This window comes from Marmota flaviventris, chromosome 8 (assembly GCF_047511675.1).
Source record: "Marmota flaviventris isolate mMarFla1 chromosome 8, mMarFla1.hap1, whole genome shotgun sequence".
In the NCBI taxonomy this organism is placed as follows: domain Eukaryota; kingdom Metazoa; phylum Chordata; class Mammalia; order Rodentia; family Sciuridae; genus Marmota; species Marmota flaviventris.
In genome coordinates, this window is record NC_092505.1 from 133,554,515 (window position 1) to 133,576,284 (window position 21,770).

Below are 21,770 nucleotides of genomic sequence, written 5' to 3' on the forward strand. Positions count from 1 at the left end.
TCTAGTCCCAGAGCCAGTGTTTATTAACAAGATGGAACCCAAGGGTGACTGTGATCTGGGCAGCAGAGGGCTGCCAGGAGCCCCCACCCACCTACCCAACTGCCCCCAGAGCTATTTACACCCACTGCCTGAAGTGGTGGGCAGAAGGGGGCCCTGGGGAGCCCCTACAAGCCCCAGGCCTCCACAATGGCCCCTCTCCCCTCACGACTTGGGACTCCCTTCAGCCCTGCCTGTACTTGGCCCCATTGCTGTTTTCCCAGCCTCCAAGTCAAGGTAGCATAGGAAAAGCTAAGGAGGTAGAATGGGGCAGCACTGCTGTCCAGGCAGGGAGGGGAGAAGGAGCTGAAGATCCTGCCCCACCCAGGTAGGACTCCTCCTGCCCCCAATAAATAGAGAATAAATACCTGGGAAGGGCTGGCCTCGACTAAGTGCCCCCAACCAGGCAGGGGCCAGCATCCTGTGATGACCCCTTCTTCCCTTCTGAGTGCCCTGAGCCCCCACACCCAGACTCCAAAGCAGTCCTAGCATTCGTGCCTACACCACAGCACAATTGACAGCACACATTGGCAAAGATGTATGGTCCATGGCCCTTCAAGTAGGGCTTGTTCCTTTCCTGTGTTCTGTAGATCTTGGCGGCCTTCAAACAAGCAGACTTCCAGATGAGTCTGGGGACTGTGTGGTCCTGGCCTGGCCCTGCCAACTCACGGGGCCTGATTAGGTGGGCTCGGTTTTCTGCCATTTCTGACCAGCATGGGTCTAAGTTCTGGATGAAGCTGCTGCTGAGGCAGGCTATGTACAACCCACCAATAAATACTGTCTTTGCAGGGGGCAGGGTGTGTATAGAATATAGATATTTTTATATATATATATATATATATATCTTTTATATTAAAAGGAATGAGGGCTAGGCTGGCCCCACACAGGGCTCAGGCAGCTGGCCTCATGTGTCCGGAGGGTGGTGCCGGCGATTCCGGGGCTTTTTCTGGTCCTGGGGCTCAGGAGGCCTGGGTACCTCTGGAGCCTCCCTGGGGCTTGGGGGCACATGACGCCAGTAACCCTGGCAGTACTGGTGGATGAGGCCCACTTCTGGCTGGGCGAGCAGCTGGGCCAGCTCCTGGTAAGGAGGCGTGGGGGGGCCTGTGCCAGGGGGTGGTGGGGCGCTCACAGGCAGTGGGGGGAAGAGGGCAGCATGGACGGCATCCCGGCCCAGTACATGCAGCTGCACCCGCGTGACGATGTGCTTGAAGTTGTTCTCAGTGGCCGTGCAGGAGTAGAGGCCACGATCACCGAGCTGCAGGGCGCGAAGCAACAAGCCCTGCTCTGTACGCAGGAAGCGGTCCTCTGCACGGATCTGCAGGGGCAGGGGCGGGGCTCAGCGGCTGGATGACCACTTTGCTGCCCTAGCCAGCTTCCAGATGAGACCACCTTTGTAGCCATTTCACGTAGGGGTACCCACGTGGAATTTCCATATACCAAAAAAAAAAACCTACATGAAGTCTCCACATAAATGAGAAATATCTGAATAAGGTATCGGCACATATTTCCATTTCAGGAGGGATGACCCTATGAGGGTTCTGTACAATGAACGAGAGAATTTTGGAGCACACACACAGAATTTTCATTTAATGAGAATACCCGAATGTGGCACCCACATAGAATGTTCATGTAAAGAGGGACACCTGTAAGAATTTTCCACAAAATGAGGGCTACCATAGAACCATATACTAGAGCTCACCCACATGATGTTCCATACATGGAGGCATACTCCAATGGGGTATGCATATGGAATTTTTATGAAGAGGCATGCCTATAAATGGTTGCTCTATAATGACACCTATCCTGCAGAGTTTCTACATAACTAGTTGCACTCAAATTATTTCCATATAGGGAAAGAAGCTCAGAAGGGGTTTCATAGCATGAGGACATCTCCAGATTGGCTCCTACACTACATTTCACCCATGTGGAATTTCCACTGTACAAGGGACTCCCACATCCATGGTGCAGCACTGTGAGCACAGGAACTCACCTCTCGGCGCCGGTCACCAGGATCTCGCTGGAACAGCCACTTAACAGTGGCTTGGGGTGAGCGAGGCTGGCATTCAAGGAAGGCCGTGCTGCCTGCCACACCATACTGCACAGACTCCACAGCATTCTTGTTGGCTGTGGATCAAGTAGGCACTGAGTGGAAGCAACCTTGCCCTAGGCAGAGTGTTGACTAGGGAGGGGCTGGCACCCAGGGCACCTACCCTCAAAGGCAGAAAGGCACCACTGGGCATCCACTCCTTGAGGGGGTGACCAGGGACATCCTAATCAAAAACCCCCAGTACCCTCACCCACCACTAACCAACTTGCGTCCTTACGGTGGGGACCCTGTAAGCAGTTTCATGGGCTGCATGGGGCTGTGCACCATGAGGAGCACCCAGTGGGAGGCACAACACACTCACTCACCATTGGAGTTGAACCCACGGCACTGCCTGATGGGGTTCCCATGCCGGACATCCTGCCGGCGGCTCCGCCTGGATGAAGATAGCTCTTAAGGGAGTGTCCCCAGGAAGCTTTCCCCCTCAGGTCCCTGTATCCCCAACACTCCAAGGCAGGGCCCTATGTTCCCAGTGTAGTGATGTCTTATCCATACACCCTCCCAGGGTAATGCACATTTACCTCCAAATGACCAGGACAGGGACTAAAATTCTTAGTGTCTGGGGATCCATACCTCTTGGAGGATGCTGTATAGCGGGAGCAGGATTGGCCATCCCAGGCACAGTAAGGGTCCCGGGCAAGGCAGCAGTCAGCACAGGCAGCCCCATATGCCTGGCAGCGGTGCAGGCTCAGGTGTGTGACACCCACTGCTGAGGCCACATACAGTTGTTGCTAGGAGCAGGGGCAAGGGCTTGTCAGTTCCTTTTCCAAAGATAACCCACATCATTGGTCTGGGCTTCTTTTCTTCCTTGTTCCATGCCTTAGTTTCCCCATCCGTATGCCAAAGGTGTGACCCCCCCCAAGGGAATGTGGGTTCCATCCTGATACCCCCTAGCCCACATTGTCAAAGACTCACCCTCTTGGAAGAGATGGTCATGGTCTTAATGGGTGCTGGGTCCTAGAAGAAGACAGGGATCAGCTTGGGACCTTGGGACCTCCTCCCTGCCCTGAGGTCTAAAGTCAGGGAAAGGGACTGGGGAGGGTCAAAGTGGGGAAGACAGGACCAAACCCACCTTGAAGACCTCCACCTCCTCCAGCATGAGCTCCTCCACCTCCTGGTCATCCTTAGGCAACACAATGACCTTCTGCACTGTCCCGCGGTCTGGAACGGGCCGGGCAGGACCTCAGTGGGGCTGGGGACACTGGGGAAGGGGCAAAGCTTCAGCCCCTTCCCCACCAGGACCCCAAATCCCTCAGGGCAGTGGAGCAGGCATTCCTTGCCAAGGTTAAAGGGTTTCCCTGGGTTCAGGATAAAGGAGGTCACGGCCAGGGTCTGCCTCCCTTACCCCATATTGGGCCCTGCTGAGAACAGGACACTGGGGCATTCCCTTGTGTCGGGAGTTGCTAGAACTGTGGGTGCATTTCTCCATATGTGTACATATGCCAGCATGTGTGTTAGTATTTGGATCTGGGTTATCCTAAGTGCCTGCCATCTATCTCAACCCCTTTTCTGTCATACTATGGCTACCAGGTATCCAGTGTCCCTGCTCCTCTGAGGGTGAGAATGGAGTTTTTCCATCCTTAGCCTCAGCTATCCTGGCAAAAGGGAGATTCCCAAAGATGAGTATGACAGAGCTGACCTGATGAGCCCATAGTAATCCATAGGAGGGCAGGTTCCAACCCCAGGGACCAGCACCCCCTACCCAGTGGGCCCAGTGTCAGAGGGGCTGGAAGCAGTAGTGGGTACCTGTGCCCAGGAAAAGCACCTCATAGCGCCCATCAGCTGCATCCACCTGGTCCACAGCAACAGTAGTGAGACGGTAGGGAGCACCTGTGCGGACCACCAATGGCCGCCGTTGCAAGGGGTATATGGCCTGGTACATAAGTGGGTGACTACGCATGAAGTTGATCACTTCATCAGGATAGTCTTTGGTGGACTTCATGGATGGTGTGAAGGTTCCGCCAGGACACTGCAGGTAGGTGATGAGTGTCAATCCCAGGCTGCCCGGGTGGGGCACTTGGACCCATTAGCTTAAGAGAGGCCTCTGTACTGTCTCTCCCCACCACCTCCACTTTCCTGCTTTCTGCCTTGCACCAGACCTCCCTGTAGCTCCTTTTGTGCCAAGGTTCCAAGGTCTCACGTTGTCAAATCCATAGCATCATACACTACGACCTTGTGGTAGCACCTGGCCAAGCTGACTACTCCCTTCCCATATCCTCATCACCCCCCTGCTGTCTCCTTCCCTTTCTTTCTGGCTATCCTTGGGATCTTGCCCCTCTCCCTCTTGCTGAGCTGGGCAGCAGACCCTGAAGGCATCCTCTCTGCCTGGGGCTCAACCTGCCCACTACCCCAGCCATCCTGCCATCCTTCCAACTCCAAGTTCACCTCTAGGGGAAAAGCTTCCCTATGCCAGTCCTAACCCCATGGAGTGGCATCTGCTGCTACATTAGATCAGATCATGCCTAAATCTCCTGCTGAGTCTCCTGAGGTGATCCAGGTCATACCAAGATAAAGCAAGATGCCACCCATTGCCACAGAGACCCTGCAGGGCTGGCCTTGCTCTCTCCCTACCTCCTTGCTCAATGTTAGCTAGCCAAGGTGACTTCCAGCCTGCCTCCAACTTTTGCCTTGGAGATTCTTCTCTCTAACCTTCAGCTCCTCCAAGGAGGATTCCACCATACCCAATCCCCTATCCACATCACAGGATGCTGTCTGTTTCTGCTCCTTCACAGTCTGATGCTTTTATAAACTAGGGGTTTCTGAGTATCATGGTCCACCTCCCCAACCGGTTGTGAGTTCCAAGATGGTAAAGCCCATGTTTGGCAGACCCAGAGTAGGCCTCTTATAAGGAGATGAAAATGAGAGGGAGGTGCTTACCGTGCCAGGCCGGGGGTAGGGCATCTTCCCTGAGAAGGGCATCCATTGGTAGTTGGGGCCCTCCTTGTGGGCAAAGGGCCCATTGAAGACCATGCGAATGTCAGCCATGGAGTAGACACAAACAGCAGAGCCTCGAAATACAGAGCTGTGTACGGGGCAGGTTGCTATGGGTGGGGTAGAGCCTCGGCCCAGGGTCCTTACCCTCCCCAGCCTGCCCCAACCCCAGAGCTTGTGTCCTCCAGGCTGGTATCCTCCACAGGTCATAATCCCCCAATCCCGTCACCCTGTCACTGCTGGCCTCAACCCTAGCCTCACCCTGAAGAGGTAAAGACAGCATAAATGACGGGGTTCCTCACATCCTGGGTCTGCTGAACAAACACGTCCTCTGGGGACAGAGAGAGAAGGTACTGGAGGAGGTCTTAGGCAGGAGCCTCAGGGCCCTGCCCATTCCTACCCAGGGAAGGGGGCCCACCAAAGGTACCCTGGCCTTCCATCCACCCTCCTTCCTTCTGCAGCCATAGGACCCTGCCTGCCTGCTGGGCACTCACGGAGCTCATCAAAGTGAGTCTCAATGCCATCCTCTCCTGGTACAGAGCAGACAAGCCGCGCCTTCAGGAATGTGCTCCACTTGTTGACCAGACAGCAGTGACCACCGTCATCATTCTGGGGGTGGAGCAGGACGTCAGGTTAGACTAGCTCATTCACACCCAGAATGAGCAGGGTGGAAAGAACCAGAGCTGGGCCTGTAGAGGGCCAACAAGGGGCCCTATGGACACATACCAGGCAGATGCGCCCAATGCGGGCATATACAGCAGGGCTCTGAGGTGCCTCTGCGGACCGCTCTCGGAAGAAGAAGTAGAGCTTGTCATCATTGCGTTCTGCACTGTCAGGGATGAGCTCAGCGTGGATGAATGCAGGATCTATGGATGAGCAGGTGCAGCTGCATGAGCCTCTCCTCTGAAGACACCCCTCTTCCCCAACAGAATCACTGGCCATGTACAAGAACACCCTTGACCTTTCTGCAGATAAGAAATCACCCTGCCCCAGCTAGGTGCAGGACAAAAATTCCCCCATGTAAGGTTTCTAAAGGATCTCCTTGCCACATCCCAGATGTGCTGCCCACCTAAGGTCTTGCAGATTGCACTCACCATTCAGCCACCGGGAATTATACTGATCAGTGCGCATGGCTGTCTGCTTTCCAAGTGTGCGGAAGATAGCTGCATCAGTGCCCATAAAATCGATGTACACACCAGCATAGAGTTCCTCGTCTGTGGGTAGCCAGTGGGTGAGTCAGGGGGCTGCCCTTTGTTATAGCCAGGGCACCAACCCAGTGATCCCCAGGCAGGGTCCTATCTCCACCCGCAGACTTCCCAGGGTATGACTGCATCTCCTGTAGGGTACTCTGAAGAATTTAACAACTGGCTCTGGGAGGGCTGGGAGTAATAGCAATGAACTCTAATTAGTAGCAACAACCAATCTCTGATGTAAATACTCCCACCACAGCTGATCCTGAGCTGTTATCACCCCATAAGCAAGATTGGGAAGCACTGCCAATACTATTGTACAGTATTTCTATCCCATAGATACAATAGATGATAATAACTCCAAGAGCATAGATAATAATAAAATGTAGTAAAATAATTAGGGAGTAATAAGCTTTGAGTATTAACTTTTTGTTGTTGTTACCTTTGTTTTAGTGTAATTTATTTGATCCTAAATTTTCTGTTTTTTATTAATTTTTTTTTTTTTCAGTGCTGGGGATTAAACCCCAGGCACTCTACCACTGAGCTACATCCCCACCCCATTAATTTTTTTTGTTGTTGTTGTTGTTTGCTTGTTTGTTTAATTTTGAGACAGAGTCTCAGTAAGTTGCCCAAGCTGGTCTCAAACGTTCCTCCTGCCTCAGCCTCCTGAGTCACTGGGATTACAGGCATGTGTCACCAGGTCTTTTTTTTTTTTTTTTTAAGATGGACAATACCTTTATTTGTTTATTTTTGTGTGGTGCTAAGGATTGAATCCAGTGCCTCCCATGTGCTGGGCAAGCACTCTGCCACTGAGCTACAGCCCCAGCCCAGGTCTGTCTTGATTCTAAGTTTTTATAACTTAATTTTAAATAATATCTATGTTTAACAACTGGCTCAAAAATTCCTGAAAATTTAACCACTGAGCTGGCTCCACCACACCGATTCATGCTTTCCCTCTGAGACTCTCCAGGGAAGGCCCTGTCTTTCCCATTAGACTTCCTGGTCTGGAGCCTGTCATAGGGCTAGGACCTTCTCATTCGCCAAAAAGAGAATGAGGCCCACCCCCTGCCCTAGGGGCCTTTCCCAGGCTTGCAGAAGGCACAGTGCCCAGCAGCTGCTTTGCAAAGCAGTTTGGGTTGGGCAGCCAGAAAGCAGGCAGAGTGCCTGGGCCAGGGGACAGGGGCAGCATCCCCAAAGTGGGGGATCCCTAGGGGCAATAGCTGCTCCTGAGCCAGACAGGACCTAAGAGAATCTTCAATTGTCCCTGACACCTGCCCAGTCAAAAAACAAGCTCTCCACAGCTGGGTCAGAACTCTCCACTGGTGCTTCCTTGTGGGCCTCTCCCAGCCTCCCGGACATGTGGAGGAGCTATGGGTTGCTTCATATCGCCTTCAGTACACATTCAGCTAGTCTTCTCTTCTAGGCAGCCTAAGACCTGGAAGGTTCTGGGCTTTACATGGATCACACAGTGTGTTTTCAGGGGAGGACCTGGCCCCTCAGTGCCTCCATTCAGTCCTTCATATCACCTAGTTGCTGCCCCTCAGCTTCCATGGGAATTTGACTTGTATCCCTTCTCCCTACCAAGTGGGGCCCCATTGGGGGTTTTAGGGATAGCTTGGTCATGGTCTCTGCCCTGGGGTATTGATCCCCCTCCCTAGTCCAGTAGCTGAGGCCACATATTCAGACTGTAGATCTGGGGAGGGTGGAGGCACTCACTGATGAGAGCGGAGGCTGTGTCCAGCTTGGGGTCATATGGACATTTGCCCTTTCCTGACTCGAGTCTCTCAGGCTCCAAGTAGAAGATGTAATCCTGCAGGGCAAAGGGGGGCTTAGCAGTGTCCAAGTCAGTCCATAGCTAGGAAGGGCATCATCAGATTCTCAAGACAAGAATGAGCCGCCAGGGATACCCTGAGCCCACCCCCTAGAATCCCCAGGACTCTCAGGCTTGTACTCCATCCAGTCAGGTCTCTTGGGGCAGGGCCATGCTCTGGTTCCAAGGGATCTGCTTCCTAGTCTCAGGTTTCAGGCAAGACCTGGGAATCAAGTCTCAGAAGGTTTGACCTTGGGGGCTATGAGATGGGCATGAAGTGGCTTATAGGGGATAAAGATGCTCCATGCCAACTGGCTCAGGAGATGCTGGCCAAGGCCCTTTTGGGCCACAGAGGACCAACTTTTTGAGTTGTGGCTTCTTTTCCTGGGCCAAGGAGAGACTGCAGACCTGGCCAGGGCAGGGGGCACAGGTTAAGGGCCTGGGTCCTGTACTTTGCCATCAGATTAGACCAGGCCAGAGAGCTTTAAGATTGCTGTTTCCCCAGGCTTTACGCCCTACCTGTAGTCCTCAGGGTAAACAACAGGCCAAGGATTTCCTGCCTCTCAGCAGAGCCCCCAGGCTCCATATCTCCCCCTGGGAGCCAGGAATTGGGGGATCCAGCCCAGACCACACGGAATTCACAAAGCCCTAGTGCCTCCCAGCCTAGCCTGGAAGATGATAGGAGGGTTGGTAAAGGTACTGGAACCAGGATGAGCTCCTGGGCCTGGCAGGAAAGGTAGGGAGAAGGGAGGGAGGGAAAGGGGAGAGGACAGAGACAGAGGCAGGAGGAGGTGGCAGCAGGTGGCAGGATGGTGATGGGAAGGTGCACACAGGCCCACTTCCAGTTACACTCTGCACACAATTTCCTGCACACACAGGGGCTGCACACACAGCTCCACACATGTCACCACCAGCACACAGAACCCGTGGCTTACACCCTGGACACACACTCATGGAATGGAATGACCCGACTTTTCAGCATTCCCCACTACACGTGCACACACTCTATCATTCACCGGCAGCCCCTGTCCCCCTGCCCGCCCCTGCCCAGCCCCACCTTGCCCAGCCCAGATCTGACTCCTGACTAGTGAACAGACATCACCCCAGAAGAGAGCCCCTATATGTGCGTGTGCAGGGTACCAGATGACCCACAGGAGGCATGAGCATGGACACCTATCAGTCATGCATCAGAGGGCACGCACATGCCATGTTCCCACTCTGGGCACTGAAAAAAGGGTGCTCGAGAATATGTTGGTATGTGCTCATGCAAGTCTCCACACATGTTCTCAGGGTGAGGCACAGCTGTCTCCAGGACTCCTGTCTTCCCCACATGGTGGCTTCATGATTTCTTGCCTGCAGGGGCCACACTGAAGCTGACAAGAATCCAGTTGGGACTGCCTTCAGTGCCTAAGAGCACTGCAGGGGAAGGGGTGGGAGTGGGGTGGGGAAACAGAGGTAGAGGGGAGCCCCTGCTGGACTGAAGGGCAGGCTCAGGATGAGTTGACCTCAGAGGCTGTGCTGCCTGGCAAAGGCCTGGAGGGATGAGGCCCACCTGGCGTGGGGCTGCGGGTGTTGGGCGGAGGGCACTGTCTGTGGCTCTGCTGCCGCGGCCTTTGACCACCTGCGTTCGGGTCCATGGTGAGGCCTGAGAAGATGAGGAACAGGGGTTAGAGCTGGGGGTGGCAGGGGCTGGGGGAGCGGGCTTGGGCTGCCAGCCTCTCACACCACACAGGCCAAGTACACACGTGAGCACAGGGCCCCCAGAGTACAGATATGCATGTGTACGTGCACGCATACACACAGGCTTGGCACACACTTACACACACATGTGCCCCTTAGGTCCAGTCGCTCTCTCTCACATATGCCCTAGGAGGTCACACCAGCTCACATACATGCCCACATGGAAATGGAAAAGGGCAGAAGCAGGCAGGGTGGAGCAGAACTGAAGAAGGGGCAGCTCCCCCCAACCCCTGAACCCAGGAGAGGAAGGCAGCTGTCCCTTAGGCCACATGGCAGAAGCTGACCCAAGCATCTAGCCTCCTGAGGCCAAGGTCCCTGCCAGCCCCTCTGGCTTGGCTGCAGGGGAACAGTCCACAGACGTAGCCAAGAGAACTGTTGTCAATGTATGGGGCAAGTGCTTACTATGTGCCAGGCATAGTGCTAAGAGCTTGGGATCATTAGCTCTCTGCCTCCGCCTCACACCGACCTGTGAGAAAGGCAGTTGTTAGCCCCATTTCAGGTGGAGAAACTGAGGCTCAGAGAGTTGAACAAGGTCACTCACCCACGGTCACAGGGTTCAGAAGTAGTAGGGCTGGGGCTCATGCCCATCAGGACCCTGAAATGCAGGCATCAGTGGGGATAATACAGGGCCAGGGTGGGCCAGGGCTTACCTGAGCGCGGCGGCCACGGTTCACATAGGTGCACATAGGGTTGTAAGCTCCTGTCCCGCACACATACAGGTGTGTTCTGTTCCAGGGCTGGATGAGCCTGATGAAGTTCCCACACTCGCCCTGAGGCCAGAGAGAAAGCTGAACAGATGCACAGATACCTGCCTGGTCCCATCTCCTCTCTGGGTTCGTTCATTCACCCTGCTTCCCACCTGTGAACCCCACAACACTCACATTGCCATTCTTGCCTGAGAGCACGCACTCTTCAATGCGCTGAGGGGAGGCCGCCCAGTGGATCTGCAAGAGATGGGGGTCAGAGGGTGAAGCCTGCTGGACAGGGCCCTGTGCCCTGAGATCCCACGCCCTTATGTTCCCCATGCCCTACTTCTAAGATGGCCCTTACAATGAGAGGTTCGCGATTGATGTCATGTAGGTCCAGGGACAGCACATAGTCCTTGCTGCCCACATACATGCGGTCATGGTCCTCATCCTTGAGCAGAATTCGGTAGTCAGTGGTGTTGAGCAGGAAGTTGAAGAAGTGGGCAGTGCCTGTGGCCTTTAGCTCTGTGAGTAAAGGACAGGGCACCAGTTAGGACTTTCAGGTGACCATCCAACCACATTCCCTCTGAGAAAAAGCACTGAGGCCAAGGTGTCCCTCAGGGACCCCTCCACATCTTTGTCTTAAGTCTCTTAAATTTGATCTCCCAGAGCCTCTGTAACTTCTTCTCCAGTCCCTGACAGGCTGGGAAGAGAAAGTGGGACAGGTGGGCAGGCCAAGGAAGGAGTCACACCCAAAGCTGATTCATAGTCAGCCCTAGCCAGCACCAATGAAAGGGCAGTGGGTTTCAGGCCAGGGTGAGTGATGGCATCAAAGTGTCTTTACTCAGTGGGGGTTAATGCTCCCACGCTCAGGGTGAGGCCAGCTTCCTACATGAGCCTAAAAGGGTTAATGAGCAGGTAGGAATGGGGGTCAGGAACACATAAGACACATCCAGCATGCAGACGCTGGCATGGAGCCTAGATGCCCTATCCTCACCCTGGCTGTTCACCAGGCAGAGGACACAGTTGGTGCACAGCCAGGTCCCCACCTGGTTTGAAGCAGGCTAGCAGGATTCTGAAAAGTCCTGCCATGTTGTCCAACAGACCCCTGGCTTTTTCCAGACTCCAGTGGAATGATGACTCCAATGCTAATGATGGAATACTCAGGCCACTTTGAAGTCAGAAAGAGGCTCTCTCCTTAGTGCCTGAGAGCCCCCAGGGCTGGGGCAAGTGGCTGGTTGGGTCTCTGTTTTCTATTTGGCATAAGTCTAGCAACCTTATCCCCCTTACCCCCAAGACACTGGGAAAAAGTCCTCCTTCCTGGGGAGGAAGGACAGGAGGGAGCTAGCCAATGACAGACACAGGACTATGAGAAGCTGCCTCTGGGAAAGCTAAGGTGTCCCCTTGGTAAGCTCCTTCTCTGCCCACCCTCACCTATCTTTAGTTCAGCAAGCGAGAAAACGTGTGATGAGGGTGAAGAATACTTGTATGCACAAGAGGCTAACGTGGCAGCACACAGAAGAGCACATGTATACACATGGTACAGGTATGTGTGCGCGTGCGTGCGTACACACACACACACACACACACACACACCCTGCAACAGCTGAGGCACTCAGCTGGTAACCCACTTCATAGGTGGGGCAATCAAGAGGGACGCCTGGGCCAGGCTTTAAGGCACCTGGAGGGAGAACAGCTGGGATCTGAAGCCCTGGGCACAGACTGAAGTTGGCACCAGTAGGTGGCTGTCCTTGACTGGCCCTGGCTGATCCTGACTCCAATTGTGTGCCAGGGACCCTAGGATGGGCTGGGGACTTTGCCTGAGAGTAGCTTCAGACAGGAGCTCTAAGATGTGCTGGGCTGGGCATGTAGGGTAGATGAGGTGGGCTGGGGGCCAGGAGCTCCAACAGCTGATCTGGAGTTCATGTCTGGTACTAAGACCTCACTCTGAGAGGCTGGGGGGTCAAGGTAAGGCCTTGCCCTTCCCAGACTTGACTACACAGCAACAGAGAATACAGGTGATGACCTTGGCCGGCTGCTGGGACGCAGGGACGCCAGGATGCCAAGGGATCAAAGGGCCGATTCCTGCCTGGCTATGGCCTCACCCGCCAGTCCAGCGGCGCCTCTGAAGTCCTAGGCAGGGCAGCCTGGGCACCTGTCCTGCACCTGTTGTTGGGCCACTCGGAGTCCCCCGCCTGGCCACCCAATCATAGTGACAACAGGAAAGTAAACACTCCCTTACCCCCCAGGACTGGGAAGTGGCCAGAGAGGAAGTGGGACTGCCAGCAGAGCCCCTACAGGCAGGGACAGCCCGCCAGGGGTTATTTATACCCTGGCTGGGGGCATGGCCTTGGTTATGCCCTCACTCATCCTGCTGGGCTAGGGGGTGCTTTGGGGACAATGGAGGGGTGAGGGGCAGAGCTCAAGTGGCCACGTTCAAACATAGCACCTGGGATAAGGGAAGCTTCAGACATCTAGCTCCCAGAGACCCAAGCAATCAAAATCCCTACCCTCCATCCCTGCTCATCCTTGACCTCCATAATCCAGACCCTCCCCTCTGCTTGCCATGACTACCATGACCCATGCCCCAAGTCCAAAAAGACCCCAACCTACTCCCTAAGCCCCAGGATTCCCCAGCTTCCTCTGCAGGGGAAAGATTACTTGGCAAGTGAGGAACCTGAGTGCACAGAAGGGGGACAGGAGACTAGCCTTCACCCAACATCCTGTCCCTGTACCCTCTCCCCTATCTGTCCCTGGGGGGAGGTAGAGTGGTGGGCGCCTTTCACTCAATCATCAAGCACTACCACATGCAAAGCCTTGTGCTCACATATCCAGTTTATAAGTGAGGACATCAGGGAACAGAGAAGGGAAGTGACAGGCCAGAGTACAGCGGGGATGAGATTCCTACGCAGGTCTATGGCCGATGGAGGGGGAGGCCCTGGGAAGCCAGTCCTGGTGGTGGAGACCGCCTGCCAGCAGAGCCAGGACCGGAAGGTGACTCGCCCTCCATCAATAGGACACATGACTCAGGACCCTTGGACCCCTCCCAGTGGCTGCGGGATATGGCGTCAATGGCTCTGGAATTACAGGACCCTCTGGTGTCACAGGACGTGATACTTCAGTCACTGTGGAAATGGTGGCAGGGAAGTGGAAGCAGGGTAAGGAAGTGATGGAACCCAAGATCAGGAGTCCTTGGCTATATGGCTCAGTTTCTAGAGAGGGCTCTGTGATCCCATTTGGGGCACTCTGGTTCTGTGGGTCTCATTTTCCTGCCTAGGACATATCCTGGACCCTCCTAGTACTGACATTCAAATTGATCCTGAGTGGGAGTCCCTTTTTTGATCTCAGAGAAAATGACAGCCAGGCTTTCTTCTGCTCTTTCCCCACTCCATGGGCATCTGTCTTGTGGGGACAGGAGAGCTGGGACAGGGTCCCAAATTCTCTGCCTGAGGAAGCAGGCTTCCTTCTAGATGTCACTATCTCTTAGAGGATATCCTCCCCCATTCCCATCCCTGCTGCCCCATTTCCTAGTGCTGGGGTGGAGAGCAGAGAGGCTATGGAGAAGGAAGGAGCTTCCTGTTGACTCAGTCCCAACCTCTACCAAATCCAGCAGGTCCCCACCCACTTCATCCACAGAAGCAGAGCTAAATCCCAAATCATTCATCCAAACTGGACTACAGAAAGGAAAACTAAAGCAGAGAGATGTAGGGGTTTCTCAGTGTCCCAGGTAGAATTAGGGCTAGGGCTCTGGCCTTATTAACCCACATCAGGAACATTCATGGCAGACGGTAGGAGAAAATAAAACAAGGAGCCCCAGGAAAGTCCTGTATTCCTAGCTGCAGAGAGGAAAACCGAGGCTCCAGGGAAAATGGTGATTATCCCAGGTCGCATATTGAAAGGTGGAATTGGTGTCTAGTACCCCCCTAACCCATACACCACAGGACAAAGGAACTGAGGGGCCATATTCATCCAAGGACCCTGGATCAGAACAGAGGTGGTCAAGTAGCCTTAGGTACCTTTCTCTGATACCCACAGTTTATCAGTAGAGGCCAGAACAAAAAGGTTCCAGGGGCCCCAGGTGGCATCGGTGTGGGTAGGGGCTGATGTGAACCTAGCCTGATCATATCCTCAGGTCAGGCCCACCTCAGCAACACTTGACCCCAGCTCATCCCTGATAGCAGGAGTGTCACCCCTCCTCCATGAACATAGCAAAATCGAGGGAGGGCTGAGGCCCAATCAAGGGTTCGTTGGAGGTCAAGATTCAAGCCCACGCAAGCTTTGACCTTGGCAGGAGGGAGGGTGGTATGCCTGTGTGATGCCTCCTGGGAAGGCCCCCACCCCATCCTCTCACCAAGGCTAGGCATGAATTGGGTGGGGCAACATCCGGGAAGGATTTTCCCCTCATAGAGGAAGGAAGAGCCTTTTCTGGCATCAGACACCTCATTTCCGCAGCCATTTGCTGCCTCCAGGCCTCTCCCTCAGCCATCATACAGCCAGGATTCTGGCCCAGAATGGCCTGGCCAAGGTTCCGAGGCAAGGAACATTCTTTGTGCCTGGGGGGGCTTCATCCCAGGGGTCTCCTCATCTTTAGGAAGCAGCAGCTGATGTCTTACTTTAATAAGAGGAGGCAGAAGACAAGGACAGGCACTGAGGAAATGTGCACACAGCTCTCACCAGAGACCCCAAGTGTATGAGGGGTCTGACCCCTGTGGCCCGTCTCTAGGATACCAGGTCTGCTGCCAGAGAGGCAGAGTCTGCAGCAAAAAGAGGGTCTTGGAGCAGAGGTGAGCCCTCCACCCCCTTGGTTACAGCTCCACAAAGCAGGAGGGCCTGACTGACGGATTTCACCTCCCTGGAAGAGCTGGGGTCCAGAGAGTGACAGAAAGGTCTCTGCAGTCTCCCTCTGACCTCTGACTTCATGTGGGTTAGCACAGCCCTAATCCTTAAGCTTTAGAGAAAGGGGATTGGGGGTAAAGAGGTGGGGTGTGCTGGCCTGGGTCTTTGTTAGTATATTCCATCAAGAAGACAGACCTCATGACCTTCTGAGGTCGGAAGACGTGGCAGTGACAGGAGAGTCAGGGACCAGGCAGTCTGTACTGGACACCCCCTGTGGGCTCTAGGGAGGGGGCCGTAGCCGCTTTCACTTCCCCAAAGCTGTAAGGGGCCCCAGAGGAAAGTCCAGGACTGGACTGGCCCCCTGGCTTCCAGCCTAATCCTCTTTTAATGAGCGGCCAGCCGGAAGGCCTCAGCCCCTGGCCACAGCCCTGCAACCCTGGGAGCCCCAGCCAGTGTGAGATGGGGGCAGGGCAGCCCAGAAGCCTTTGCATTCGTGGTGTCCCTGCTCAGCACACCCAGTCCACTCCTACCCCAATGCCAAGCCTTCAACCACTGACCAGGTCAACCCAGGGTCCATCATCTGTAATGACACCTGCCTTGTGCTCTCATGGACCTTCTTGGGCACTCACCATTTATTGGAGGCCAGGTCTTACATGGAGCTGAGCAGGGGAGGCTGTCAATGCTGATCCCTTTCCCCACCTTGGGTGTTCTGGATAGAATCCCTGGAAGCCAGAACCAGGGTTCGGCCCTGGGCTTAAGATGCCCTTGCCTGGCGGTAGGCTCCAGGTTCCTCTGGTCCTCCTAAGTCCCTCAATACTTGCCCCCCATCTTCACTCTGGCCAGGCTTTCCAGATTGAAGATCCAGAGGCCTCCCAGGGAGCATCCACACCCACTCCCCTTCCCCTCAGGCAGGTGAGCCAGGTCGGTGCCAACAAAACCAATTAAGCCACTCTCACCCAATTAGCAACTAATTATGGCCTCATAGTCCATTCAACATAATTAACATGTAAATGACTCCTCGTGTTTATATTCAATCACTACTCTGATTGAATTTAATTTAAATGTCTGAACTGGGGATCCAGTTACTCAATTTCACCACCTAGAGCTGCCACTTCTGGGAATGTGGCTCCTCCAGGGGAGAAGAACTCAAGCCAGAGAAAGGGGTGGAGGACAGTGCCACTGATGCAGGGTCGGATGGTGGCTGTCCCTACATCCTTGGCCAGGGGGTCAGGGAGATGATGAGGTGGGAAGAGCTTTCAGTGGGACCCTCAAGATGGAAAATCCTCTGGAACAGGGGCCTCTTCTTTTAAGGGCTACTGTAAACATCCCAGCTGTTCAGTAAACACTAAGCAGGGGTAAGAGCAGCCCAGCTGGGCTAAAACTCTGCTCTGTTCTTCCCTCCCATTTCAGTTGCTGGAGGGTGGGGGCTGGGGGCTGGGGCCTACAGGCCTAGGCATGCCGTTCCCACGACCGTTCTGCCCCAGTGCCCACCTGCTCCGCCCAGGAGGACAGGCTGGGGGCTGGCTCATCTCTGAGCCAGGAAGAGCCAGCCAGGAAGAAAGGAGCAACAAGGTCATCCCCGGGCACACATCAGCCCAGGACCAAAAGTTCCATACCTTGCACCCACAAGACCATCCAGTGACTTTGGACCCTCTGTCCCAGCAGATGAGGGCTCTCCAGTCTAAGTGCCTCCACTAACTCCTGCTCATCCCATGGCCCCCTGATACCTGATCATTCCAGGTCTGGGCTGGTGGTTCAGGAGCCATGAGGTTCTACATAGATACTTAATGGTGTGAACCTACGAGAATACACGTGGGGGCTGGGGTTGTGGCTCAAGCAGTAACGCGCTCGCCTGCCATGCGTGGGGCGCTGGGTTCGATCCTCAGCACCACATAAAATAAAATAAAGATGTTGTGTCCACCGAAAACTGAAAAATAAATATTAAAAAAAAAAAAAGAGAGAGAGAGAGAGAACACACGTGGGCATTTGCAGGGTGGGCAGAGGCCGATGCCTGGGCTATCCTTGGGCAGGACACAGTATGATCAAGAGAAGTCCTGGTGCGGGGGTGGGAGGAGGTGACCAGGGCCTGACAGGTGGATCACACAGGAATGTGTCCCAGGAAAGGTAAAGGGGTAGGGAGAGAGGTTGGTCCTAAGGTGAAAGGCTTGCTCTGATCCATTTCTCAGGTGGAGAGAGTAAAAGGGCCTTCAGAGATGCTTCCAGTTCCAGAGGCCCCAGGGGCCCACTCCTCCTCCCACATTCCAGACCTGGCCCGGAAACCCCTCATTCCTTCCTCCACCACCACCTCCTCCTCCCAGTGACTACAAAAGACAACAAACTCTCCATGGCTCATTTACCCCGATAAATCACCCAGCTGGACAGGCCAGGATGGGACGACAGGCTGGTGGGTGTCAAGACCCTCCCCCTGCCCTGGGCCCAGCCCCCATCCCCGCTGCCCTCCTTGGACTCCTGTAGAGCCCGAAACCTCTTCACGTCACCCTCATAGGATGCCAAAGACAGTTTAGCCCCCTTGTCAATATATTCTGATGGGGAAAACTAAAGCATAGAGATCCGGGCTCAAGGTCAGCTTTGAGGCTGTGGCAAGGCTAGATCAGAAGCCCAAGCAGGTCTAAGCGGGCAGCCAATTAAGAGAAGGCAACGGGTATGGCACACAGGCCTAGTGCTGGCAGAGGAAGGGGTTGATCAAAATGATATTGCAAGCATCCCTGGACTGAGGCCACCTCAAGGGCCAACCACCCAGCTTCAGTGTTTGCAGGAGTCCACAAGTCCCCCAAATTCTAGGCACTGCTCTGCTAGTTGTAATGTATAAAGTAATGGGGGGAAAACCAGGGCTCAGAGAGGCTAAGGCACTTGTCTGAGGTCACACAGTCAACAAGGATAGAATTGAGGGTTTGTCTGCCTTCAGGGCCACGCTGACTAGCTGATACAAAGCTGAGGACTCTGCCCATGGAGGGAAATAAGGGCATCCACACTGGGCCCCAAGTCGGAAGAAATAAGGTTCTTGGCTCGTTGCTATAACTTCAGAGGAAAGACCAAATTGGGGTAGGAAGTCGGAGAAGGTTAGTGTTAGGAGTGGGTGAAAGCAAGTGGGGCAGAGGGAGGGAGGAAAGAAGGAAGAGTTGGGGAAGGGAGTCTGGAGCTGAGGTGTCCAGGCCCCAAGGGCTTGTGGATCCTTGCTTTGGGTTGGTCTCTGCCCTACACAGTAATGTACCAGCTGGTTAGCTCTTGTCCCTCCTGTAAGAATGCCACAGTGGCCCTAGCAGAGCCTCGTCCCCCACCACAGACTGGTTCCCTGGATCCTACACCAGCAGCCACTGCCCAAACCCCATTCTCTGCTAGGTCAGGACCAGTGGCCATGGTCTGGCGCCCAGGAGGACTCTACCCTCTCCCTCGGCAGCCTGGGTGCGGGGCTGCAGGCCTGCCAAGCGCAGGCGCCCACGTGAGCTGGGCTTTGGATTGAGGCTGCAGCCTTCTGGCATCCAGACCTCTGGCAAAGGCCCTCTTGCTATTTCTAAGAAAAATGCAGCAGGAATCCTCTCTGCTTCTCCAAGGGCTCCCTTGAGACAGGGCTCAGATTCCCAGGACAGCACCAGGCCAGGAGAGGCAAACACATTCTCTGCCCTGCTGTGTAGATGCCTGAGTGAGCAGCCCAAGTCTGGCCACCCTAACACAAGCTGCAGGAGCCACAACAATATCCACAGAGGGAGTCACTGGAGGTGATCAGGTGCCCCAACCAGGCTCTAAGTTGATCTCAGCAGGAGGCTACTTCCAAGGCACCCACTCTCCCCCAAATGCATCTCTATCATTAGAATTTTCCCACCATCCATAATTAGTACCTCTGCCATAAGAAAAGAGCTAAAAGTCACAAGGTTCAGCACTGCATGCCCCTCACCCCTGCTTTTCCCTCTCTATAATCTCCTTTCCTCTGAGATGCTGTCTCCTCCAGATGAAGCTTGCCAGATACCTGGATGCTAGTGATAGGAATTCCCCTCCTGACCCCATCCATCCAGCCTGCAGAGCTCAGGGTCCTTCTTGCAGTTCTTTCCAAGTACCATCCCCCTAAACAAAACCTAGAATTCCAGAGGGAGAGGTGTGTTCATCTTGGGGCACTCTCCCTCCTCATCTGTCAACCACCATCCTGGTCACTGAGACTTCCTTCACTGCTAGGGCAATAACAGTATTCATCCCCATTTTGCAGGAAGTAGTGTGAGCAGAGAAGTACACTACTCAGGGTCTACCCCATACCAGGTCATAAGCAAAGCAGCCTGAGCCTTTGGGATGCTGTTTCTAGGGAGTAACTACCAATCCTACTTTTCATGAGGGGAAACCAGGGTTCAGAGAGGCTAAGGCACTTGTCTGAGGTCACACAGTCAACCTCAGAGGTTTGTCTGCCTTCAGGGCCAGCCAGCTTAACCGCCACCACCTCTGCACCATAACAAATTTAAGTGTTCTATTCAGCCCTGGGTGTGGAGCTGGCAGGCTCCCAGAGTCAGGGGTCAGAAAGTTATAGCCCTGAAGCCACCTTCTGAGCTATCACTACCTCTGGAAGGATCAAGGGGTCAGAAGTGCTTACACACAGGTGCAGATAGCCACAAGGCCCCTCTGAGGCTGGCTGCCTCTTAAGCCACAGGGTGAAAGATGCCTTTATGGGCCAGGGTGAGATTTTTATCCTGGTGGTTTCTCTTTAAATTCTTTACGATTACGAAGCAGTGGGGGCTGCCAAGGAACATGATTTACTCCTTGAGCATGCACCAGCTCCATGCTCAGTGCCAAGGGAAGCTGGAGCCAGGCAGGGAGGGGCGGGCAACATGCCAGGGAGCTGGAGACGAGGCCTGTGCTGTGGAGGCCCAACCAGTGGCAGTCCCATCCAAAGCGTGGCTGGACCTGGATGGGCAACAACTGAAGGCCCCAGCCCATGGTCTGACTGAGTCAGACTGGGCCTCACATAAGTTCTTGGATAAATTCAATGACCCTGTCTCTACTTTCTCCATGGGCCAACTGTCATCCTGGCTCATCCTGGAATACACACCGATCCCTATCAGATTAGTTCCACCTGACCCCAGGTCAGCTTCCTGAGGCCACTCTTGGCCTCAGAGCTCCTGGGTCTCTTCCTTCTACTCTGCAATTGAAAGCTCTGTGTCCCCGTTTGGCTGGCCATGGAGCCCCCGAGGGGCAAGAACAGATCATCTAGCTCTCCAGCCTTATTCCCATCCCCATCCCCACCCCAGTAGCTAAGCCTGGTTCCAAGGCTGCAGGCCTTCCACCTTAACCCCTATTGTGACCTCTCCTGACTTCCAACCTTGTCATTTCCGAACAAGATCTGGCAACCTTGGTCCTCGGATGCACATGCAAATGATGTGAATGGTACTACTCTTCTGAGCCATTCTCCACCCAGAACCTAGGCCAAGGCAGGTGGGAGAGCAGCGACCAGCCTCACCCATTTACCCTGACTCAGGAAGGAGTCAGCTACACCTCGGGTCAGAGAGGGCCCAGATGCAGAGAGGCTCTGGACACCGAAGCCCCTTTTCTTTGGGGTCCTGGTTGTCTCATGTCTGACTTAAGAGGGCTTCTTGGCAGACACTGTTCAGTAGAATTACAGCCTGAAAATAAGCAAACTCTGATTCTGCTCCTTTAGTAGACAGAAGACAAGAGGAACCTGCCAGTGCCACACCAGCCCTTTCCTCAGGAAACAATACTATGACCACTGAAGCTGGCTCTGCAGGATCCTAGAACCCAAGCTATAACTCATGGCTACAGGTTGTGCCACAGCATCACCAGGACCCCACCCTCCACTCTCAGTCCTGGAACAGGTTTAGGCATCAAGCAGAGCCAGGCACAATTTCAATCTTCCACCTGGGTGACCTGGGAAGCCCCTCTGAGCCTCCTTCTCACAGGTAACTAACTGGGCAGCCTCTGCTCAGGCCTGGGAGAGACTACAGCCTGGTTATCACAATAGGCACCTACCCACCCTTATTTCCATTATTTTCATCTTTCCTGACCTCCCCTCACAAGGTGACCCTTTGTTCCTTCTCCTTTTTCCTGCCTCAGTTTTCCTCATAGTCCAACTGCCTGCCATCACAAGATCCCTCTCTCCGACCAAACATCTTTTGACCCCAAGTCCTGGCCAAAGCTAGTCCAGGCAGCAGCAGTGCATTGAAGGGCGGCTTCCTGGGAAAAAGTAAACACTCCCCAAGCTAAACAAAGGACCGGGCAGGGCCTTGCACCTCCCTACTGTTGCAGGGGATGGAGGTGGTACCCCAGGGCCTAGAGTCATCTCAGGGTAGGAAAAAGAAAAGCTTTTTCATGGAGACCGTCTGTGACTCTGGGTGAAAGGGACTTCAGACCTTGGGAAAGTGGGGAGGGGAAGAGGGCCCCATGAATTCTCCAGAACCCAGAACTAAGAATCAAAGAGCACT

General features: G+C 54.3%; 1 protein-coding gene across 3 annotated transcripts in view; it reads right to left on the reverse strand.

The window, feature by feature from the left end:
* Window positions 1-21,770, reverse strand: part of Sema3f (semaphorin 3F) — a 29,369-nt gene continuing 7,599 nt past the window's right edge. For 2 of the 3 annotated variants that reach the window (XM_027933736.3, XM_071615695.1), the window contains exons 3-19: window positions 10,862-11,022; window positions 10,693-10,755; window positions 10,462-10,581; window positions 9,624-9,716; window positions 7,978-8,071; window positions 6,166-6,285; window positions 5,798-5,937; window positions 5,566-5,680; window positions 5,333-5,402; window positions 5,018-5,162; window positions 3,887-4,109; window positions 3,213-3,301; window positions 3,056-3,097; window positions 2,714-2,871; window positions 2,449-2,516; window positions 2,027-2,160; window positions 1-1,351 (exon numbers count right to left, since the gene is read on the reverse strand). In XM_027933736.3, coding sequence (XP_027789537.1) covers window positions 941-1,351; window positions 2,027-2,160; window positions 2,449-2,516; window positions 2,714-2,871; window positions 3,056-3,097; window positions 3,213-3,301; window positions 3,887-4,109; window positions 5,018-5,162; window positions 5,333-5,402; window positions 5,566-5,680; window positions 5,798-5,937; window positions 6,166-6,285; window positions 7,978-8,071; window positions 9,624-9,716; window positions 10,462-10,581; window positions 10,693-10,755; window positions 10,862-11,022 — 2,246 coding nt within the window. In that variant the 3' untranslated portion in view covers window positions 1-940. The remainder of the gene's footprint in view (window positions 1,352-2,026; window positions 2,161-2,448; window positions 2,517-2,713; window positions 2,872-3,055; window positions 3,098-3,212; window positions 3,302-3,886; window positions 4,110-5,017; window positions 5,163-5,332; window positions 5,403-5,565; window positions 5,681-5,797; window positions 5,938-6,165; window positions 6,286-7,977; window positions 8,072-9,623; window positions 9,717-10,461; window positions 10,582-10,692; window positions 10,756-10,861; window positions 11,023-21,770) is intronic. The other variant, XM_071615696.1, reaches the window with a different exon arrangement.